The 18,611-nt window shown below is 36.2% G+C and overlaps 1 protein-coding gene across 3 annotated transcripts in view; it reads left to right on the top strand.

Moving 5' to 3' along the window:
- Positions 1-18,611, top strand: part of ASTN1 (astrotactin 1) — a 500,602-nt gene that overhangs the window by 393,840 nt on the left and 88,151 nt on the right. For all 3 annotated transcript variants that reach the window (XM_074308443.1, XM_074308444.1, XM_074308445.1), the window contains exons 13-14: positions 4,781-4,975; positions 6,558-6,685. In XM_074308443.1, the coding sequence (XP_074164544.1) occupies positions 4,781-4,975; positions 6,558-6,685 (323 nt within the window). The remainder of the gene's footprint in view (positions 1-4,780; positions 4,976-6,557; positions 6,686-18,611) is intronic.

Below are 18,611 nucleotides of genomic sequence, written 5' to 3'. Positions count from 1 at the left end.
TCTAGAATTATAAAGATCTTAAAAAAGGGGGAGAGGAAGGAGTTATTCTCTGCCCTCAAGGACCTTATAGTCTATTATGGTATAGGGATTTATAATTTCCAAAACATTTTTTCTAAGGCTAGATTTGAACTCAGGTGTTAATGACTCCAGAGCTGACACTCCATTTGCTTGCCATCCAGCTACCCTATATGCTCATAGTTACATGGTTTAATAGATATTGACCTAGAACTCAAATTCTAAACTTTGTCTACATTCCATTGTACCACATTTTTTTTTATATAACAGATACAGAAGCATTACATTCAGGCTAGTCAGTTTAGTTATAAAGAGATGCATCATAGGAGCAAGTTGAGATAACCTTCTTGATTATCTTTCAGGACCCCAACTTTCAGCTGTCTTGCTAATGGTGTTCTACCTGGAAATCCCTTTGATCTATCTAGACAATGTCGTTAACTAAAAGGGAAGAACAAAGTTGAGAATTAAGAATAATATGGCTTTAGAGCTATGTGGGATATTAGTTCAACAGTCTTTTACTAAGCCCCCTGATTCCAAATCCAATATTCTTTTCATAGCATCCCTTTCATAGCATTCCAGACTGTAAGATCTTATAATGTAAGAGTTGGAAAAGATCATCTAGTTTAAAACTATCAGTTTGCAGTTGATGAAATCAAGGCCAAAGGATTCATTCTTCAGGAAACTGACACTTGCATTAAGTTCTTACCTGTTCAACTAGAACAAGCATTGTCCAAAAGCAAATGAGGTTGTTTCAGGGAGTGGGTATTTTTCCAATGAGTTTCTGAATTTCTGAATTTCTTAGAGTATTTTTTCATAATTGTCATGTTAGGTACTTAACATTTCATCTTAATTTTGGCCCTTATGGCAAACCCAGGAGGGAGTTAAGCAGACAAGGTGAGGAAAACAAATCTCAAATAAGTTAAATGACTTGTTCAAGACCATATGACAGTTTTAGGACTAAATTCCTGAGGTTCTACCTACTTATTCAGTGCTCATCTCTCTAAAGTATATTTTTACTATAAATGGAAATAATACTCCCTCTGCTGGTGATCAAGGTGCTGGTGGTGATTTTGTATAATTGACAAAAGGCAATCTTTTGTATAATTTGTATAATTTAATTATAATCTTTTGTATAACTAACAAAAGGCAGTCTTTTCACACAGAAGTCAGTCATTGCAAATATACAATAGTATGATTATGTTTTATGGAAAACAAGTACCCATGTTAGGATAGTGGGTTAGAGTCGGAGCAGAAAATTTCAATGATTATAAAACTTGTGTTTGGTCTCAACTGTTGCATGACTCAGAGACATGGAAAAGGAGCATCTTTCTAGAAAGACTCTTGAAAATAGGCAGGAAAATATGCTGTTACTCTTTGATAGCACAGAAACAGGTATAACTGGATCAAATTGGATTGTGAAAGCCATTATTAAATTTTCATTGCCAGATTTACACCTTAGCAATCAGCAATCATTACAATGCAGGTTGGTTTATTGCTTTGTTAATTATCTAGACTTAAGAACGTGTTTATAATTCAAATACAACTTAAAAGTATAATGAATTCTTTAAAAATATATTGAGAGTCTATTATTAAACATTTATCAGCAAATCCCTTCAAACAAAGCAACTTGTCTGAATCTCCCAATGCAAACATATATTGACCTAAGCCACCTGCATGTTCAGGGACTAAGTGGTGTTAGGTTGACTCTAGAAAAAGATTAGGTGTGATGGGCAGGAATCTCAAAGCACAGTTGTTCATCATCATTCAATTCATCACAGTAACACATTGTGAATATAGCAAGGATTGATAGAAATGTGCCTGACTGGGTGAGATAGTATAGGTTAAAGAAATAAACTCACTTTTGCCTTAGAAATCTAGACCACTGGATTTTTTTTCACATTGAGAGCTTTCTTTTTGTGAAATAATAATTCTATTAATCACTTTAGCTCCACCTAGCATCACAAACTCAGAGTTTTGTTTACCATCATCTCTTTTTAAAATTCTTACTAACTCTAGAAGGTATGTAGAAAATTTTTATTATACTTCTTGCACAGAAAAGGAAAATCTAAGTGAATTATCTGAAGTTGTCCAGCCAGGTAACTCAGGTCTTCTAACGCCAAGTTTCACACTCAATCCAACATGATAGTACTCTGCTTTAATTGAGACGGTGGCAATTAAGGAAGATGATATCGAAAATCAAACAGTTGACAGGGTATAAATGTCAGAGAATACATTTAGATCCAGGCTATTCTCCTTCATTAGCAATGGAAATTGGTGTTCATAATGAAGAGCCTGGGGCATTTGCAAGATGCCAAAGTACTTTTGATCAAAAAAAAGTTAAATTATGTTCAATATAGTTTTAGTGTTATGAGTATTTTATTGTGTTCTGACACTGAAAATTAAAAATACGTGTACGAAAGATATTGCAACCATAAATTGGTATGATTGATATGTAAGCTCTTTGAAGGCAGGGATCATTTTGGTTTTGAATCCCAATGACCTGGTATATTTCTGACACATAAGGCACTTAATAAATATTTGATGGTTGATTAATGACTTCTAGTGAATTCTTTGGAAGTTGGAACTGGAATATTTCATTTCACAATCATTCAGGATACATGAGGAATTATTGTGTATGTATCATGTATACCATATATTCCCTGTGATAAGCCCCATTTTAAGATTTCATTTCATCATTTCATTGATGTTGATTTCAGTTGCATATATTAGTTCTGAGAAGTCTCGTGAAATCTTAAGCTAGGAACACTTTCAAACACTTATAATACAATGATGAGACTTCAGTTTCTCTTCACTGGTTGCTTAACATTTTAATGTGTTTAGATGCTTTAAGAAATTTCCAGCCTTCAGAGGTGATGTGATCTTTTTCATAAGAAACATCCAAGCTACATAGAAAATAGAGTCAAAACTAGCAAAACATTTTCACTTAGGTTTCACATATATTTGTTCATATAACTATACACACACACATCTTAAGGAGAGATAAAAAAATAGTTATGATCCAAAGAATAATTAGTATATTTTTCAGCTGGCACAAAAAATGATGGTTAAGTGTGTGGTTCAGAATACAGTCCTCTAATATAAAATATTCAGCCTTTTGCAGGAAGGAAAGTAAGACAGTTTAAAAACAGTTGCACAGGATAGCAAATCAGTTAGTCAACTAATACTTTTTAGGCATACACTATTTGCCATGCATAGCATTAAGCCAGAAAAGCAAAAACCAGGTCCTTCTCTAAAGAAACTCACCTCATGTAGAGATAGCATTCCACATAGGAGGTCACATATGTTGGTACTAAATTTCTAGATCTGTATTTTTAGAGTTGCAATGGACCTTAGACATCTTCTCCTCTAAACTATTGACTTTACAGCTGGGAAAATTGAGAACTGTAGAAATTAGACAACATGCACAAAGTTACACAGGTAGGAAATGACATAGCAGAAGTGTGAGCCCAGATTGTCTGCCCTGAAGTCACCCATGCTTTACTTTGTGATGGTTCTTGACATGATAGCAGACTCATAGTTAGCCCTATATTGACAGCTGTAATCTTTTAGACTTTTAACCAGAGCTCAGCTTATATTTTTAGAAACAGTAATACTATTTCTAAAAGGTGAAGCTTTTAAACTTCACAAACGTGAAATATATCTCCCAAGACCTAGCTAGCTGGTTATAGGCCAAATAAATACAATGAAATGATAACTTGAGCAACATGTCTTCCCATACGTTCTGTCTAGATTTCATTTCGTGCCTATAACTTTTGCCTACCTTTTCTGGGAGTCTTTTGTCTTCTCTACAACAACAATAACAACTACTACTACTACTACTACTACAGAAAATTACTGCTATTATTGCTGCTGCTACTACTACTACTACTACTACTACTACTACTACTACTACTACTACTACTACTACTATTTTTACTACTACTACTACTACTACTACTACTATTTTTACTACTACTACTACTATTACTACTACTACTACTACTACTACTACTACTACTACTACTACTACTACTATTACACAACTGCTACTAGCAATAATAAAAATGATGATAATGATTAGTATTGAATTGCACTCTAAACTTTGCAAAGTGCTTCACATGTTTTCTCACTGAATCATCACAACAACCCTGTGGAGTTGGTAATATTATTATTCCCACTTTACAGAGAAGTAAACTGAGACAGGATTGCCCATGGTCATAATAATAATTTAAAGATATAATGTGAACTCTATTTTTTCTGACTCCATGTCATGCACATTATCCATCTCCTTTACAGAATATAAAACTATTTTTATCTTTGTTTTTGTATCCCTAATGTCTGGACATAAAAGGCTCTTAAATGATTGTTGATTGATTACCAAAAAAAAATTTGGAAGGTATAAATAAGCTTCTGAGGAAGATGTGAAAACACACTAATTCATTCACAAGCTTACATGTGGTTAGTATTACCCAAAAAACTGCTTGAGAAATAAACCATTCTTAAAGATGGAGATATTCCTATACATTCTGAAAATCCCTGCATAGAAGAAACAGGAGAGGAACCTTGTTGGCTTGTTCACATAAACGAAAATAGAGACAGTTTACAGATTTGGGTAATTGAACAGTAATTGGTTAACAAGGGCAATAGAAATCACAACATTTCTGTCATCTAAGATTTTTCTCCTTCCATTTCAATCAAATTGATTGGACTAGCCATTTAGTTAATTGATATTCTGGCCTCTTACTTTGGTTTCCTATCGTGGCAGGTGTATTGAGGATTACAAGCTTGGTGTGGATGGGCGCTCCTGCCAGCTGATTACTGAGACCTGCCCAGAGGGAGCCGAATGTGGGGAAAGTCGGGAGCTTCCCATGAACCAGACTCTGTTTGGAGAGATATTTTTTGGCTACAACAATCACTCCAAGGAAGTGGCACCTGGACAAGTGTTGAAAGGAACATTCAGGTGAATCCTGCGAGTGTGGACTGAATTATCCAGGGAAATCATGTCTTCTTTTTCTTTAGAGAACCATAAACTTATCATACAATCTCAAGTGGGTAATATGGTAATGCCTGGAGTTAGAGGAATGGGACAACTAAATTTTCAAGGTTCTCAATAAATCAAGTGTTCATTATTTCAGTATCCTAGGACTGCTTGAGTAATCAGAGATGTTAAACAATCATTTACCTTATCCCTTTTGGAAATGTATATTCTGTCTAAACTGCACTGTATCTGTGAACTGTGTATGGGAGTGGAGTTCAGACATTTATAATATAATAATGAGGTGTTATCTCATCTTCATTGTGTCCTTAGAATGTAGTTAGGTGCTATGGGGAATTTGCAGCCTGTGGAGAAGATACAGTACTTGCTGAAAGGAGATTACGATCTATGCATAAAACCAAGGTTAAAATTATACAAGACCCAATTTAATTTATATTTTTGAATATACACATTCACACACGTGTGTCTATATACATACCTGTGTGTATATGTTGTATGCATCCATACATGTATACAAACACATATATACATGCTGATGTATATACGTACACATACTATACACACACACACACATACATACTATATATTGAACATTACTTTTGCTTTCAAAATGACATGCCATTGTGCCATTCATTATCTTGAACTTTGTGGCTTCATGACCATTCCCTTTTCCAGCCATCATTCCTCTAAATGAATCCTTTTTAAATTCTTCCCTAGAATATTAGCTCCCTGAAATCAAGGTTGACTCACTTCTGTATTTATATCACCAAAACTTAGTAGTGCTTGGAACATAGTGCTTTATATATACTATTCATAATTCACCCATTCACTCCTTCTTTAGAGTTACTCAGAGATGATGATTCTGGTCATTTTTCTTGAAGTGGAAGAGTAATTTACAAAAGTTAAAACCATTTGAAAATATATGAGATTTTGACTTCTCTAAAAGGGATTCTAAAACATCATCCATTTGTATGAACCTTTCTTCAAATTTCCCTTGGGAATTCATTTGATGATTTAAGAGAAGAATGATAACAAATGGTAGGATATGAGATTTATGACTTATCAGAGCCTATACTGATGCCTGGCTTGAGCATGAAGACTTTGTTCTTTTGGGATTTATGCTTCATAATGAAGCACTTAGACTAGTTATAATAGCCAGGTCCTTACCTGAGATTCAGACAGGAAAGAGACCATACCTATGTTAATTCTCTTAGCTGGGATCTTTATACGTATTCCTTCAAAATAAGCTCTGAAGTTTAGAGCAATTGGACAGAAAGGCCAATGTTGTTTGCCCTTTAAGCTTCCTCTGTTCTCTGTCCCTTCATAATATTTTCCTATTCTATCTCTACATTTTCCATAGGGCTCTACTTCCTACATTAAAACGAAGGCAGGAAAAAATATATAAGGCAGGATGGCTGGAAATTTGACATACTGTCCCAGAAGAGAATTTTCCCCTAAGGTTTAAAGATGAGTATAGCTCCAGAGAAGTGTGCTTACCATGAATGCATAGAAATCACTTAAGTGTTCCTCTTGTTTCTTTTTCCAGGCAGAACAACTTTGCTCGAGGCTTAGAGCAACAGCTGCCAGATGGCCTAGTAGTGGCCACTGTCCCTCTGGAGAATCAGTGCCTGGAGGAGATCTCAGAGCCCACACCAGATCCAGAGTTCCTGACAGGTGAGTGAACATGCCCCTCTATGACTCCAGCACCCAACTGATTGAAGACAATTACTAATATACTATTGTTGAAATTTTAAAATGTTGGTTAGAAAAGTAGAATCTTGGTCTCAGATTTCAATGGTAAAGGGTTCTGAGGTATAAGAAGTCCATTTCAAAAGATTGTCAATATCTCTCTAATTTACAGTCTTAGAAAGTTGTTGGTTCTTTGAAAAATTAAGTGATTTACCCAGAATCACCAAGCCAGGATGAGTTAGAAGTGGAATTTGAACTCAGTGCTTCCTGACTTCTGGGACAGGTGAATAAAGTGCCAGCCCTGGAGCTAGGAAGACTTATCCTCCTGTATGATTCTGTTTGACTCAGTTTCCTCATCTGTAAAATGAACTGGAGAAGGAAATGCCAAACCACTTCAGTATCTTTGCCATGATAATGTCAAATAGGGTCATGAAGATTTGGATACAACAGTTAAATTGAACAACTGATTAAGAACTTTCTGACTTCAAGGTTAACTCTAGAAATGATATTGAACTACTTAGTAGGAGTAGGAGTAATAGTAGGAGGAGGAGGAGAGGAGTAATAGTAGTAGTAATAGGAGAGGAGTAATAATAGGAGTAGGAGTAGTAGCAGCAGCAGTAGCAGTAGTAATAGTAACAATAACAATAATATCAGCAACAGCATCATCAAAATATATTTCACAGTACCTTACAAGGATGTCCTATTAGTGATGTGATTGATAGACTTGCAGAAGGTAAGTAGGGAATCGATACATCTTCTTGGTTAATTGAGTTATTTCATAGTTGAGGAAACTACATAGTCTATAGACTCACAGAGAATTAGATACAAGGGCTGAACCTAAAATCTGCTCCCCCTGGTACTTTCCATGAGAAAGTAGGTTTTGGATTCCTTTGGAACCAAATAAGAGACAATCAGGCCATGTCATACATGAAGACAGAACAGTTACATTGGGAGTACACTGGCTTATGTGTTTCGTGGAAAGGGTTTATTTGAGACTACTCCCTTCTGGTCTCTAGGAAGTAGAACATATTATGGTAGAGGGTGGTAGGTTTGTACAAGCAAGGTTTTCTTCCTCTTCAGAACTGGTAACTTTAAACTTCTTTAACTGTGAGTCTTTAGAGGCAGCATAGCATAGCAAAAATTTGAGATGGCATCATTGAATCTAGGATAAATCTTGCATCTGCTATATCCTATCTGTTACTCTACAGCACTTTCACTTTCTGGGCCCCAGTTTCATTATTTGTAAAGTGAGAAATTGAACTAAATGACTTCTAATGTCCCTTTGTATTCTAAAATTCAATGACCTTATTGGTCTTTACTCCCATGTCTCTTATTCTGAACCAAAGGGTATAATTATTGAAACTGGAGGATGAGCATAGGTATCTACCAGATATCAAGTCTGTACCTGGTTATGGTCTCTGAGGTTTCTAAGATCCAGATTAACATTAGATGAAACTGAGGGCTATTATTGTGACTGGAAAATGTGATTATTCAAGTAATTATTTGGATTTTTCCTTGAAATGGACTGTTATTTGGAGAAAAGAAAGAAAGAAAGAAAGAAAGAAAGAAAGAAAGAAAGAAAGAAAGAAAGAAAGAAAGAAAGAAAGAAAGAAAGAAAGAAAGAAAGAAAGAAAGAAAGAAAGAAAGGGAGAGAGGGAGGGAGGGAGGGAGGGAGGGAGGGAGGGAGGGAGGAAGGAAGGAAGGAAGAAAGGAAGGAAGGAAAAGAGAGACAGAGACAGACAAAGAATGCTTTGCTACGTGTTAATAGGAAGATGGTCTCCTTTTAGCTAAAATTAAAATCTATTGCCTGGGAATATTCAGACCCCACGTAGTCTTATTACCTTGTTAACCACAACATTTTGCATAGAGTAGATTGCTGATGCTTTGTGTTTCTTCCTTCTTAAAGGAGGATATGAAGTAACACCTAATAATAATGTAAATTCTACTCAGCTCATAGATAGCCTAAGGCTTTTTTAAAGTATCATCTAAAAAAGTGCACCAGTCACAAGAATAAAGTGGGAAAGTCTTTGTCTCTGGAATAATAGAAAAAGGGTTCAAATCCCACATTTCATATGTCCTACCTGTGGAAACTCAGACAAAAAGTTTAGGTTTTGGGCCTCAGGCCTTCCTTCCTTCCTTCCTTCCTTCCTTCCTTCCTTCCTTCCTTCCTTCCTTCCTTCCTTCCTTCCTTCCTTCCTTCCTTCCTTCCTTCCTTCCTTCCTTCCTTCCTTCCTCCTTCCCTCCCTCCCTCCCCCCTCTCTTTCCCCTCTTTCTCTTTTTCTCTCTTTCTCTGAAAAATGAGGAGATGAGATAGACTGACATTCCTTTTATCTCTAGATCTATAAGCTAATGATCCCAGGAGTCTTGCTTTTATTGTAGGGAGAGATTGAATGGCTACCCCACACAGACACATAAGAGGGCTCTGAATAATATGACTTTTTTTCTAAAGCTTTCTGAAAGTAATGGTGGATGAAATTGGGGACATTCTAAAGCAGTGAGATCTTATGTGATACCTGAAATATAGAGAGACTTCTGCAGTGGTTGGTACCTATCCCAAAACTAGAATGCTTTCCCCTACTCAGTAGTTTCCCCTACTGTGAAAGATTGTTGGTACTAAAAATAGAATGATGTCTAAATGTGATGCTTTCATTTTCATCATCTTTAAGGGAAGGCAAACTTAAGCCCAGTAAGTTTGCTACAGAGATAAGGAATTATTGAGACTGTAAAACCTTTTGCACTGCGATATTTCCATTAACTTTAAAGCTAAATGAAACAGCCTTGTTTCTATGTTAGCTTATAACCTACTTATGGCTGTAGGTGAAGAAAAGAATAAGAACTGACCTGAGATCTTTTATCAAGGTTGACATTAGGGATTCTCTAAGCAAGGGGTTCAGAACAGACAGCTTTCACTAAAAGGCATCTGTTGACAGCAAGAGGCAATGCTGTCTAATGAAGAGAGCTCAATACCAGAAGTTAAAAGACATAGATTCTTGGTCCTGATTCAACAGTGATCAGCTGTGTGACAGTGGACAAGACACTTTCCCATTCCAAGCTTCAGTTTCTTCATCTTTAAAAGTAGGAGCTTGAGATAATCTCTAAAATGCTTTTCATTTCTAGTAGTTGATGAGTTTTTTTGTGGAGATCTTCCTTCATTTTCTTCTTCTTCACTTGTCTTCCAACAATCTATTCAAAGCAAATTGTTTAATTAGAGTTTGCTCCATATGAAGACAAGACAGTGGATTCAGTCTTAATTTGTAACGGGGTTGTGCACGCTATCAGGAAAACAGTGTAGCCCATATTAGAAAAACATAGGGACTTAACAATTAACCAGTCCTCATAAGCACCAAGGCACCAGGTTCATATCTGTCCTTAAGTCAATAAGACTTCTGTGAATGTCATTAGATAGAAGGAAAAGGATGGGAGAAGTCAAGAAGGCTTTCTATTGGAATGAAGCAAATGGAAGGCAATGATTTGGGCTTGTTAGATATTTCCCTCTCTGCGTACACACTTTGATGTAATGGTACAATACCTGTACAGGAAAAGCTACTTCCATTCAACATGCCCCTTGGCCATGTTGATAAGCTGCTCTGAATATGTCTAGTACCACTAGTATACCTGCATGCTTTCCTGACTAACTCAATAAAAGTTTCTTCTTATTTTTTAATACCACTCTCTTTTTCCTTAAGGTGTATTTAATAGGTGATAGGAACCTCGAGAGATAAATGTCTTTCCATGACTAGAATAAAAACAATAATTGGGTTAAAGTCAAGTGGTTTCCTTCAAATTGAATAGATATCTAAGTACTGATTTAGTTGTGGTTTTCTTCTAGAGGTTTCACCCAGGTCCAGCGGATCATAGCATCATATACTTAGAGCCAAAAGGAATCTTGCAGATCATCTAGTCCAACACCTATTTTTAAAAATTTTTAACCCATGAGGAAACTTGGATTTCAGAGAAGTTAGATGACTTGTTCATACTCCCAAACCTACAGATGAAAGATCTAGGATTTAAAACTGGGTCCTCTCTCTCCAAATCCATCACTCATTCCATTATACTATACTGTCTATCCATCTTGCTATCATTCTGTGAAAGATCAGTGTTAAGTGGGTCTCAGATTCTTTTATCCCAGGACCTTGTAGGGCTTAAATCATGCCTCTATGTGAAGTTTATTTTCTTTTTTTTCTTCTGTTTCTTTTTGATTTTAATAGTATTTTATTTTTCCACACACATGCAAAGATAGTTTTCAGCATTCACTTTTGCAAAAACTTGTGTTCCGAATTTTTCTCCTTTTCCTCCACCCTTCTCCCTCCCCAAGATAGCAAGCAATCTGATATAGGTTAAACATGTGCAATTCTACTAATCATATTTCCTTATTCATCACGCTGCTCAAAAGAAATCAAATCAAAAGGGGAAAATATGAGAAAGGAAAATAACAAGTAAATAAACAACAACAAAAAAGGAAAAATACTCTGCTTTGATCCACATTCAGTCTCCATAGTTCTTTCTCTGAAGATGGGTGGCATTATCCATCACATTTCGATTGCCTTGAATCACCTCATTGTTGAAAAAAGCAAATCTATCAGAGTTGATATTATATAATGTTGTTACTGTGTACAGTATTCTCTTGATTCTGTTCATGAAGTTTATTTTCAGAAAATAAATGACCCTAAGACTTGAAGGCACTTCAGGGGTCATCTAGTTCACAGAAACTTTAAGAAGAATCCTCACTATAATCCTCACTGAAGATAGTAAGCTGTCCAGCCTCTCTCAGTGAAAAGGAACACTCCATATCTTAAGTGAGCTCCATTTACTTTGTTACAGATCTAATTATTTGAATTGGGGGAGATAACTTTTACCAGTCTTTAATCTATTGTTCCAAGTTCTTCCCTCTGAGTTGAAATGTAATGAGACCAAATCCTATTCCATAAGAATAAGGCTACGTGCCCCATGATACATGGGTAGATACATGAAAACAACTTTCATAGTCTCCCTAACTTTTCTCTTCTTCAAAACAAACATTCTTAGTTCCTTTTAGCCAATTTCCCTATGGAATATTCTTCAAGCCTCTCAGAATCCTGCTTATTTTCTTCTGGATTTATTTCTTCTTTTAATATAGTGACCAGAACTGAATGTAGAAATCCTGATGCCTGAAAGAGGCTGGGTACAATAACAAATATGCTACATACACTTTCTAAGCACTGTTTCTTTCTTACTGAAGCTGAGAACACATTAGATTTTTAGGGAACACAATCCAGATTCTTACTGACTATCCACTTCAGAGAAGCCACTTAGATCTTGTTCATAGCAATTATAGCTATGGATGACAATTCCTCCCTCGGTTCTGTCTTGTTGTTAAGTCATTTTTAAGTCGTGACTGCCTCTTTGTGACCCCATTTGGGGTTTTCTTGGCAAAGATCTTAAAGTGATTTGCCATTTCCTTTTCCAACTCACTTTGTAAATGAGTAACTGAGGCACTCAGGGTTAAGTGACTTGACTCAGATCATACAATAAAATATAAGAGGCTAGATATGAATCCATGAAGAGGAGTCCTTACTCTAAAGCTAAGCACTCTATCCACTGAACTACCTACCTAGTCCCATCCTGGGGGAGAAAAGCTGATTGAGCCAAAGTGCAGAACTTTATATTTATCCCTCTTTGACTTCATGTTTTTTAGTTTGGCCCATCACTTTTACCTGTAAAATTCTTTTTTGGATCATGAATGCCCTTCCCAACTTTGTGCCATCTGTAAATTTGATCTTACGAGAGAAAGCATAGATCTTTGAAGCTCTTTGATCTGGTTGGTTGAGATGAAGGAAGAACAGAAGAGGACCCTGGAGGTAGAGAAGCCTGACCCACTAGTCCATGTTGTTCATAACTTAGAGCACTATTGCTTCTCCTTTCAAAAGTGTTTTTCAAAGCTGTCCACAATCATTATAAAGGGCAGCCTGTCTGTCTGGCAAACACTGTTATGTGCATTAGCATGAATTACAGTACAGCAGAATCATAAGGTATTAAAGACAGGGTTTCCATTAAGTCTATACAGCCATTTTTAATTCATGCTTATAAGGAAACAAAAACATTTAGCCAGAGGAGCTCTCTTGCATGCAACAGACTCATTCAGAAATGTCTCCTCTTCCTTCATTCCCTCTCCCCTAGTCTCTCAACCTCCATAAAGAATCCTAAACTGTTCACATGTCTACCACTAATGTGGTGACATTAGTGAAGTTCAGAATTTCAAGACACATTAGACAAACCCAAACACTAATTTGGTTAGACTTCAGAATTTGTTGAATAATATGTTTGGTCTGAAAATGCATACTTAAAAATAACCCTCTGTTTTTAAGCTATAGAAATAGTCCCTTTAAGCATACATGACATAACATTTTGCAGGCATCAAAAGTTATGTAACTGTTTCCACGACTCTGATGTATCATAAATGCCATTGGGGACGTTTGTTGTTGAGCATTTAGATAATTGAACTGTTTTTCCATGCACACTGTGAAGGTGAGGCTCTTTTTCTTCCCAAATTTCTTCCATTCTTTCTCTTTCCCTCCACCACTACTCTTACCTCTGCTCATTCCTTTTGCTGAGCTAAAGTATAGGAAACTCAATTGTGGTAGGGATGGGGGTTGGAAGGGAGAGACAGACAGAGGAAGAGAGAGACAGAGGCAGAGAAACAGAATATAGAGAGATACACAGAGAATAGAGACAGAGACACAGAGGGACACAGAGAGACAAAGAAAGACAGAAAGATAGGAGGGAGAGTGAAAGAGAAAGGGAAAGAGAGGACAGAGAGAAAAGAGATAGAGGGCGCAGTATAGAGAGAGACAGAGACACAGAAAAAGATGAGACAGAGACAAAGAAGAAAGAGAGGGGAGGAAGAGGGAGAGAGAGAGGAGAGACAGAGATAGAGAGAGGGGGAGAAAGATACAAGAAACAGAGAGAGACAGACAGAAAGAGAGAGAAAAAAGAGGAGAGAGGGGGATAGGAAAGGGAAATAAAGGGGGAGATGGAGAGAAAAGGGAGGAGAGAGAGGGGGGAAGGAGGGAGGGAGGGAGGGAAGGAGGGAAAGAAAGAAAGGGAGAGGGAGAGAGAGGGGAGAAGGAGAGAGAGAGAGAGAGAGAGAGAGAGAGAGAGAGAGAGAGAGAGAGAGAGAGAGGAAGAAGAGACACAAAGAGAGACAGAGACAGACAGAGATAGAAAGGGAGAAGAGAAGAGACAGAGAGAAAGTAGAAGGAGAAAAAGAAAGAGAGAAGTAAACCATAGTTGCAGGCTGGGAATAACTAGGTGCTGTGTGACTGCTGAACAAGTGTCTCCACTTCTCTGAGACTCCACTTCATTAATGTTAAAGTGAAAAGGTTGGCCTAGTAGTCCCTAAGGTCTATGTTTTGTGAAGTGCCAAGAGTTATAACTGAGATCACAGGAATTAATCATTGTTAGCACTGATTAACTTTGCCGAGACTATTTCATTTGGAATTTACACCATTCCTGTGACAAAGTGATTCAAGGATAATTACACCAATTTTAGAGGACGAATCAGTTTCAAGCATGAAATGATTTAAAAACAGTTCCAAACACAGGAACAAATAGAGGAAGTAAGAAAGCCCAGCCTTCTCCCAAGGACCTCCCCACTTGCACCCCTATTCTCCATCTCTAGCATTATTTATTATTAAGGTTTGTTTTTCTAATTATAGATATAGAGATGATGATGAACACATGTTGTTATATTCCTATCAACCTTTATGTTTTCCAAAGGGCTTTCACATCCAATATTTAGCAGGATTCTTCCAACACTTCTTATAGGCAGGAAGAGTGGCTGCTATTTTCATTTGGCCAATGAGGAAACTGAAGTCTCTGAAAAGAGGAGTGATTTATTCAATCTAGCACTGCAGCTGGTAGGTCAGGGCAAGGTTTATAACCCAGGTTAATTGTGGAGCTATTCAATGTTTCTTTATCTTATAAAGTGATGGTAAAATGAAGACTTTTTCTGATCCCTCTCATTTTCCTCCTCCTTCTTTCCTCTTCCTCCTTCTGTTCTTCCTCCTCATTTCTTGAAATTAATAACAAGAAAAATGAATAGACTGTTATGGGCCAGAACTCTGAACTTTAAACAAAGGATTCTTACAAGGTACTAAGTCAGTGGAATCCATAGAGACAATAGTTATCTAATTTAGCATGGTTCTGTATGATTGATCTTATCCTACAATGAGATGTTTGGGGCCAGAACTTGAAACAAGGTATTAAGTGGAATTGAGGAGACAATGGTTAAATCTAGTTTAGCATTGATTTAATCCTACAACAAATAATGATTTCCTCAGTGTACAGCATACAAGCAAGAATCTCTCAGGGCCAGGTACGAGTACACTAAAAGCTGTCAGAGCCTCAGCCAGGATTCAGTTAGGGAGATTCAGAAGCCAGAGAAGGCTTGAGGGAGCCAAGGAGAGAGGAAGGCCTCCAGAAAAACTAGCCCATCCCCAAGTGAAGGAGACAAGACTTTGAAGAAGACAATAAAGGATTTGGACTTTAACTCCTAGCTACTTTTTTGGTGATTACTGAAGTGAAACGAAGGCTGCTCCCAAAGACCCCAAGAAAACTTCAACAGAGAACATTACATTTTAAAGAGAATATTACAATAGACTTTGTTTCAAAGTAATTTTATGGAATAGTCTTACTTTTCCCCTCCCTTAATCTCTTCTCTAAGAGCTCTATGGCATAGGCAGTATAAATACTAATATTCCTATTTTCTAGATGAGGAAGGAGCATTTCAGACTCCAGTGGTCTCTTTCATTAGACAGCATGAGCTCCTGTTCTGCTATTTCTGGGGTACAAGCTCAGTAGAGTTTGGCAAACCCCAGATAGATCTGAGCCAGAAGACCAGGATGGGGGCTACAGAATGAATGGGAGATTATTCAGTCCACTTCTTTTTTCTTTCTTTTTTTTTTTTTTCTTATTTATTTATTTATTTTAATGCATATGGCTTTATGAATCATCTTAGGAAAGCAAAATCAGAACAAAAGAGAAAAAACATAGGAGAAAAAAACAGAAAAAAGAAGTTAATATAGCATGTGTTGATTTGCATAGTTCTTTTTTCTAGATGTAGATGGCATTTTCTGTGCAAAAGTCTATTGGTACTGCCTTGGTAAGAAACTGAGAAACTGAGAAACTAAAAAACTTAGAATTCTTGCTGTTGTCGTGTACAATGCATTCCATGTTTGGCTTGTTTTGCCCACCATCAGTTCATATAAATATTTTCAGGTCTTTCTGAAATCAACTTGCTCATCATTTTTTATAAAACAATAATATTCCATAATATTCCTATACCATAACGTAATCAGCCATTCTCCAATTGATGGGCATTCACTCAGTTTCCAGTTCCTTGCCACTACAAAAAAGGGCCACTAGAAACATTTTTGTACATGTTGGTCTTTTTCCTTTTTTATGATTTCTTTGGGATAGAAGCCCACTGCTGGATCAAAGGGTATGAACAGTTTGATAGCCTTTTGGACATAATTCCAAATTGCTCTATAGAATGTTTGAATTAATTCACAGTTCCACCAACAATGCATTAGTGTCCCAGTTTTCCCACATCCTTGCTAACATTTATCATTATATTTTCCTGTCATATTAGCCAATCTGAGAGCTATGACATGTTACCACAGAGTTGTTTTACTTTGCATTTCTCTCATCAATAGTGATTTAGAGCATTTTTTCATATGACTATAGATGACTTTAAATTCATCATCTAAAAATTGTCTATTCATATCCTTTCACCATTTATCAATTGGGGAATGACTTGTATTCTTATAAATTTGGCACAGTTCTTTATATATTTTAGAAAAGAACTGAAATGTTTATCAGAAATATTGGAGTAAAAAAAATTCTTCCAGCTTTTTATTTTCCTTTTAGTCTTGTTTCTATTGGTTTTGTTGTGCAAAAACTTTTTTTAATTTAATGTAATCAAAGTTATCCCTTTTGCCTTTGAAAATCATAAATTGGTCATAAATTTTTTTTTGGTCATAAATTCTTGCCTTCTCCAAAGATCTGATTCTTATTCTAATTTGCTTATGGCATCATCCTTTATGCCCCAAATCATGTATCCATTTTGACTTATTTTGTTATGGAGTGTGAGATGCAGGTCTATGCCAAGTTTTCCTTTGTATTTCTTTTAATTAATTCCCTTGATAATTTCAATCTTTTGTTCTTCCAGATGAATTTTATTATTTTTTCTAGCTCTATAATATGTTTTGGCAGTTTGATTAGTATGGCCCTGAATAAGTAGACCAATTTAGACAGAATTGTCATTTGTATTATATTACTTCAGCCTACGCATGAGCATTTGATATTCTTCCAATTGCTTAGATCTGACTTTGCTTGTGTGAGAAGCATTTTATAATTGTGTTCATGTGTTGTGTGATTTGTTGTTTGACCCACTCAGTTCTTTAGAATTAACTTTGTAATGTCCAGTCTACCTCTCTATAGGACCTTGGGATCAGCCCGAGTCCTTGGTCTTAGTGGAGGAGTAAAGGAAGCAGGAGGGCCACCACGAGGCTGGTCAAAGATGGAGTCTGGAATCTGGTGTCTTCTCTTGTGTCTATGTCTGAGTGCTGTAGCTGAGAGATGTAGCTGAGAGATCTTTCCCAGTTGTCTCATCCCTTAAATACTTCAGTACAATTACATCAGTACACTACACTGAGCAAGAGCCATTACATCATTATATCATATTGAGTACCACATTGAGTATGCTTAGCTAGAGAATCACTATTTCATCAATCATACTGAGTCTTAAGTATACCTTTTCAGAGTTCCTGACCTCTACATAGATTATTTAATTTAGAATTAGTTTTTACATTTTCCCCTGGCTATTTGTTAAATATATTTGTTTATTGCATTGTGGTCTGAAAAGGAAGCATTTACTATTTTTGCATTTGATTGTGAAGTTTTTATGCCTTAATGCATAGTCAATTTTTATGTGTCATGTCTCTGTTCAGTTTTTTCCAGAGGTCTATGATATCTACATTTTCTATGATCTTATGAATCCCCTAGTTTCTTTTTTGTTTATTTTGTGATTACACTTGTCTGATTCTGAGAGGAGAATGTTGAGATCCCCCTCTAATATCATTTTGATGTCTATTTCCTCATATAACTAGTTTAATATCTTCTCTAGGAATTTGTATGCTCTATCACTTGGTGCATATACACTTAATATAATCATTTATGGTACCTTTTATCAAGATGTATTTTTGTTTCTTATCTCTTTTAATTAGATCTATTTTTACTTTTGCTTTATGTGAGATCAGAATGGCTACTCTTGCTTTTTTTTTTTTTTTTTAACTTCAGCTAAACTATATTAAATTTTATTCCAGCCTTTTACCTTTACTCTATTTGTCTCTCTATGTCAAATGTTTTTCTTATAAACATTATATTGGGGGATTTTGGTTTTTTGACCCACTCTGCTATTTGCTTCTTTTTTGTGTGAGAGTTCACAATTCTGTATTTCCTTTCATCCTATTTTCTCCCCTGTATATATTTTTGTTCTCTTTCCACCCTGTCATTAGTAGTGTATCCTTTTGTTTTTTACCTGCCCCAACTACTATCTTATCTTCTATCACTCCTCCCCTTTCTCTTATCTTTTTTTCTAGTGTTTCTGCCCTTCTTCTATCCAGCCTCTTTCTCCTCCCATTTCTTTATAGGGTAAGAAAAAATTTCTATACTCAATTGATTGCTGAAGTTATTCTCTCTTTGAGCCAAAACTGATGAGATCAAGTTTCAGATAATGCTCATCCCCCTCCCATCTTTCCCTCAATTATAATAGGTCTTTTGAGTCTCTTCATGTGATCTAATGTGTTCTTTGCCTTTATTTTTCTTCTACTACAGACACTCTTTAATGTCTTTTTCTTTGATATCATCACAT

Source organism: Sminthopsis crassicaudata, chromosome 4 (assembly GCF_048593235.1).
Source record: "Sminthopsis crassicaudata isolate SCR6 chromosome 4, ASM4859323v1, whole genome shotgun sequence".
In the NCBI taxonomy this organism is placed as follows: Eukaryota; Metazoa; Chordata; class Mammalia; order Dasyuromorphia; family Dasyuridae; genus Sminthopsis; species Sminthopsis crassicaudata.
The sequence above is the reverse complement of the archived record's forward strand: the minus strand, read 5'-3'. Positions and strand labels throughout refer to the sequence as shown.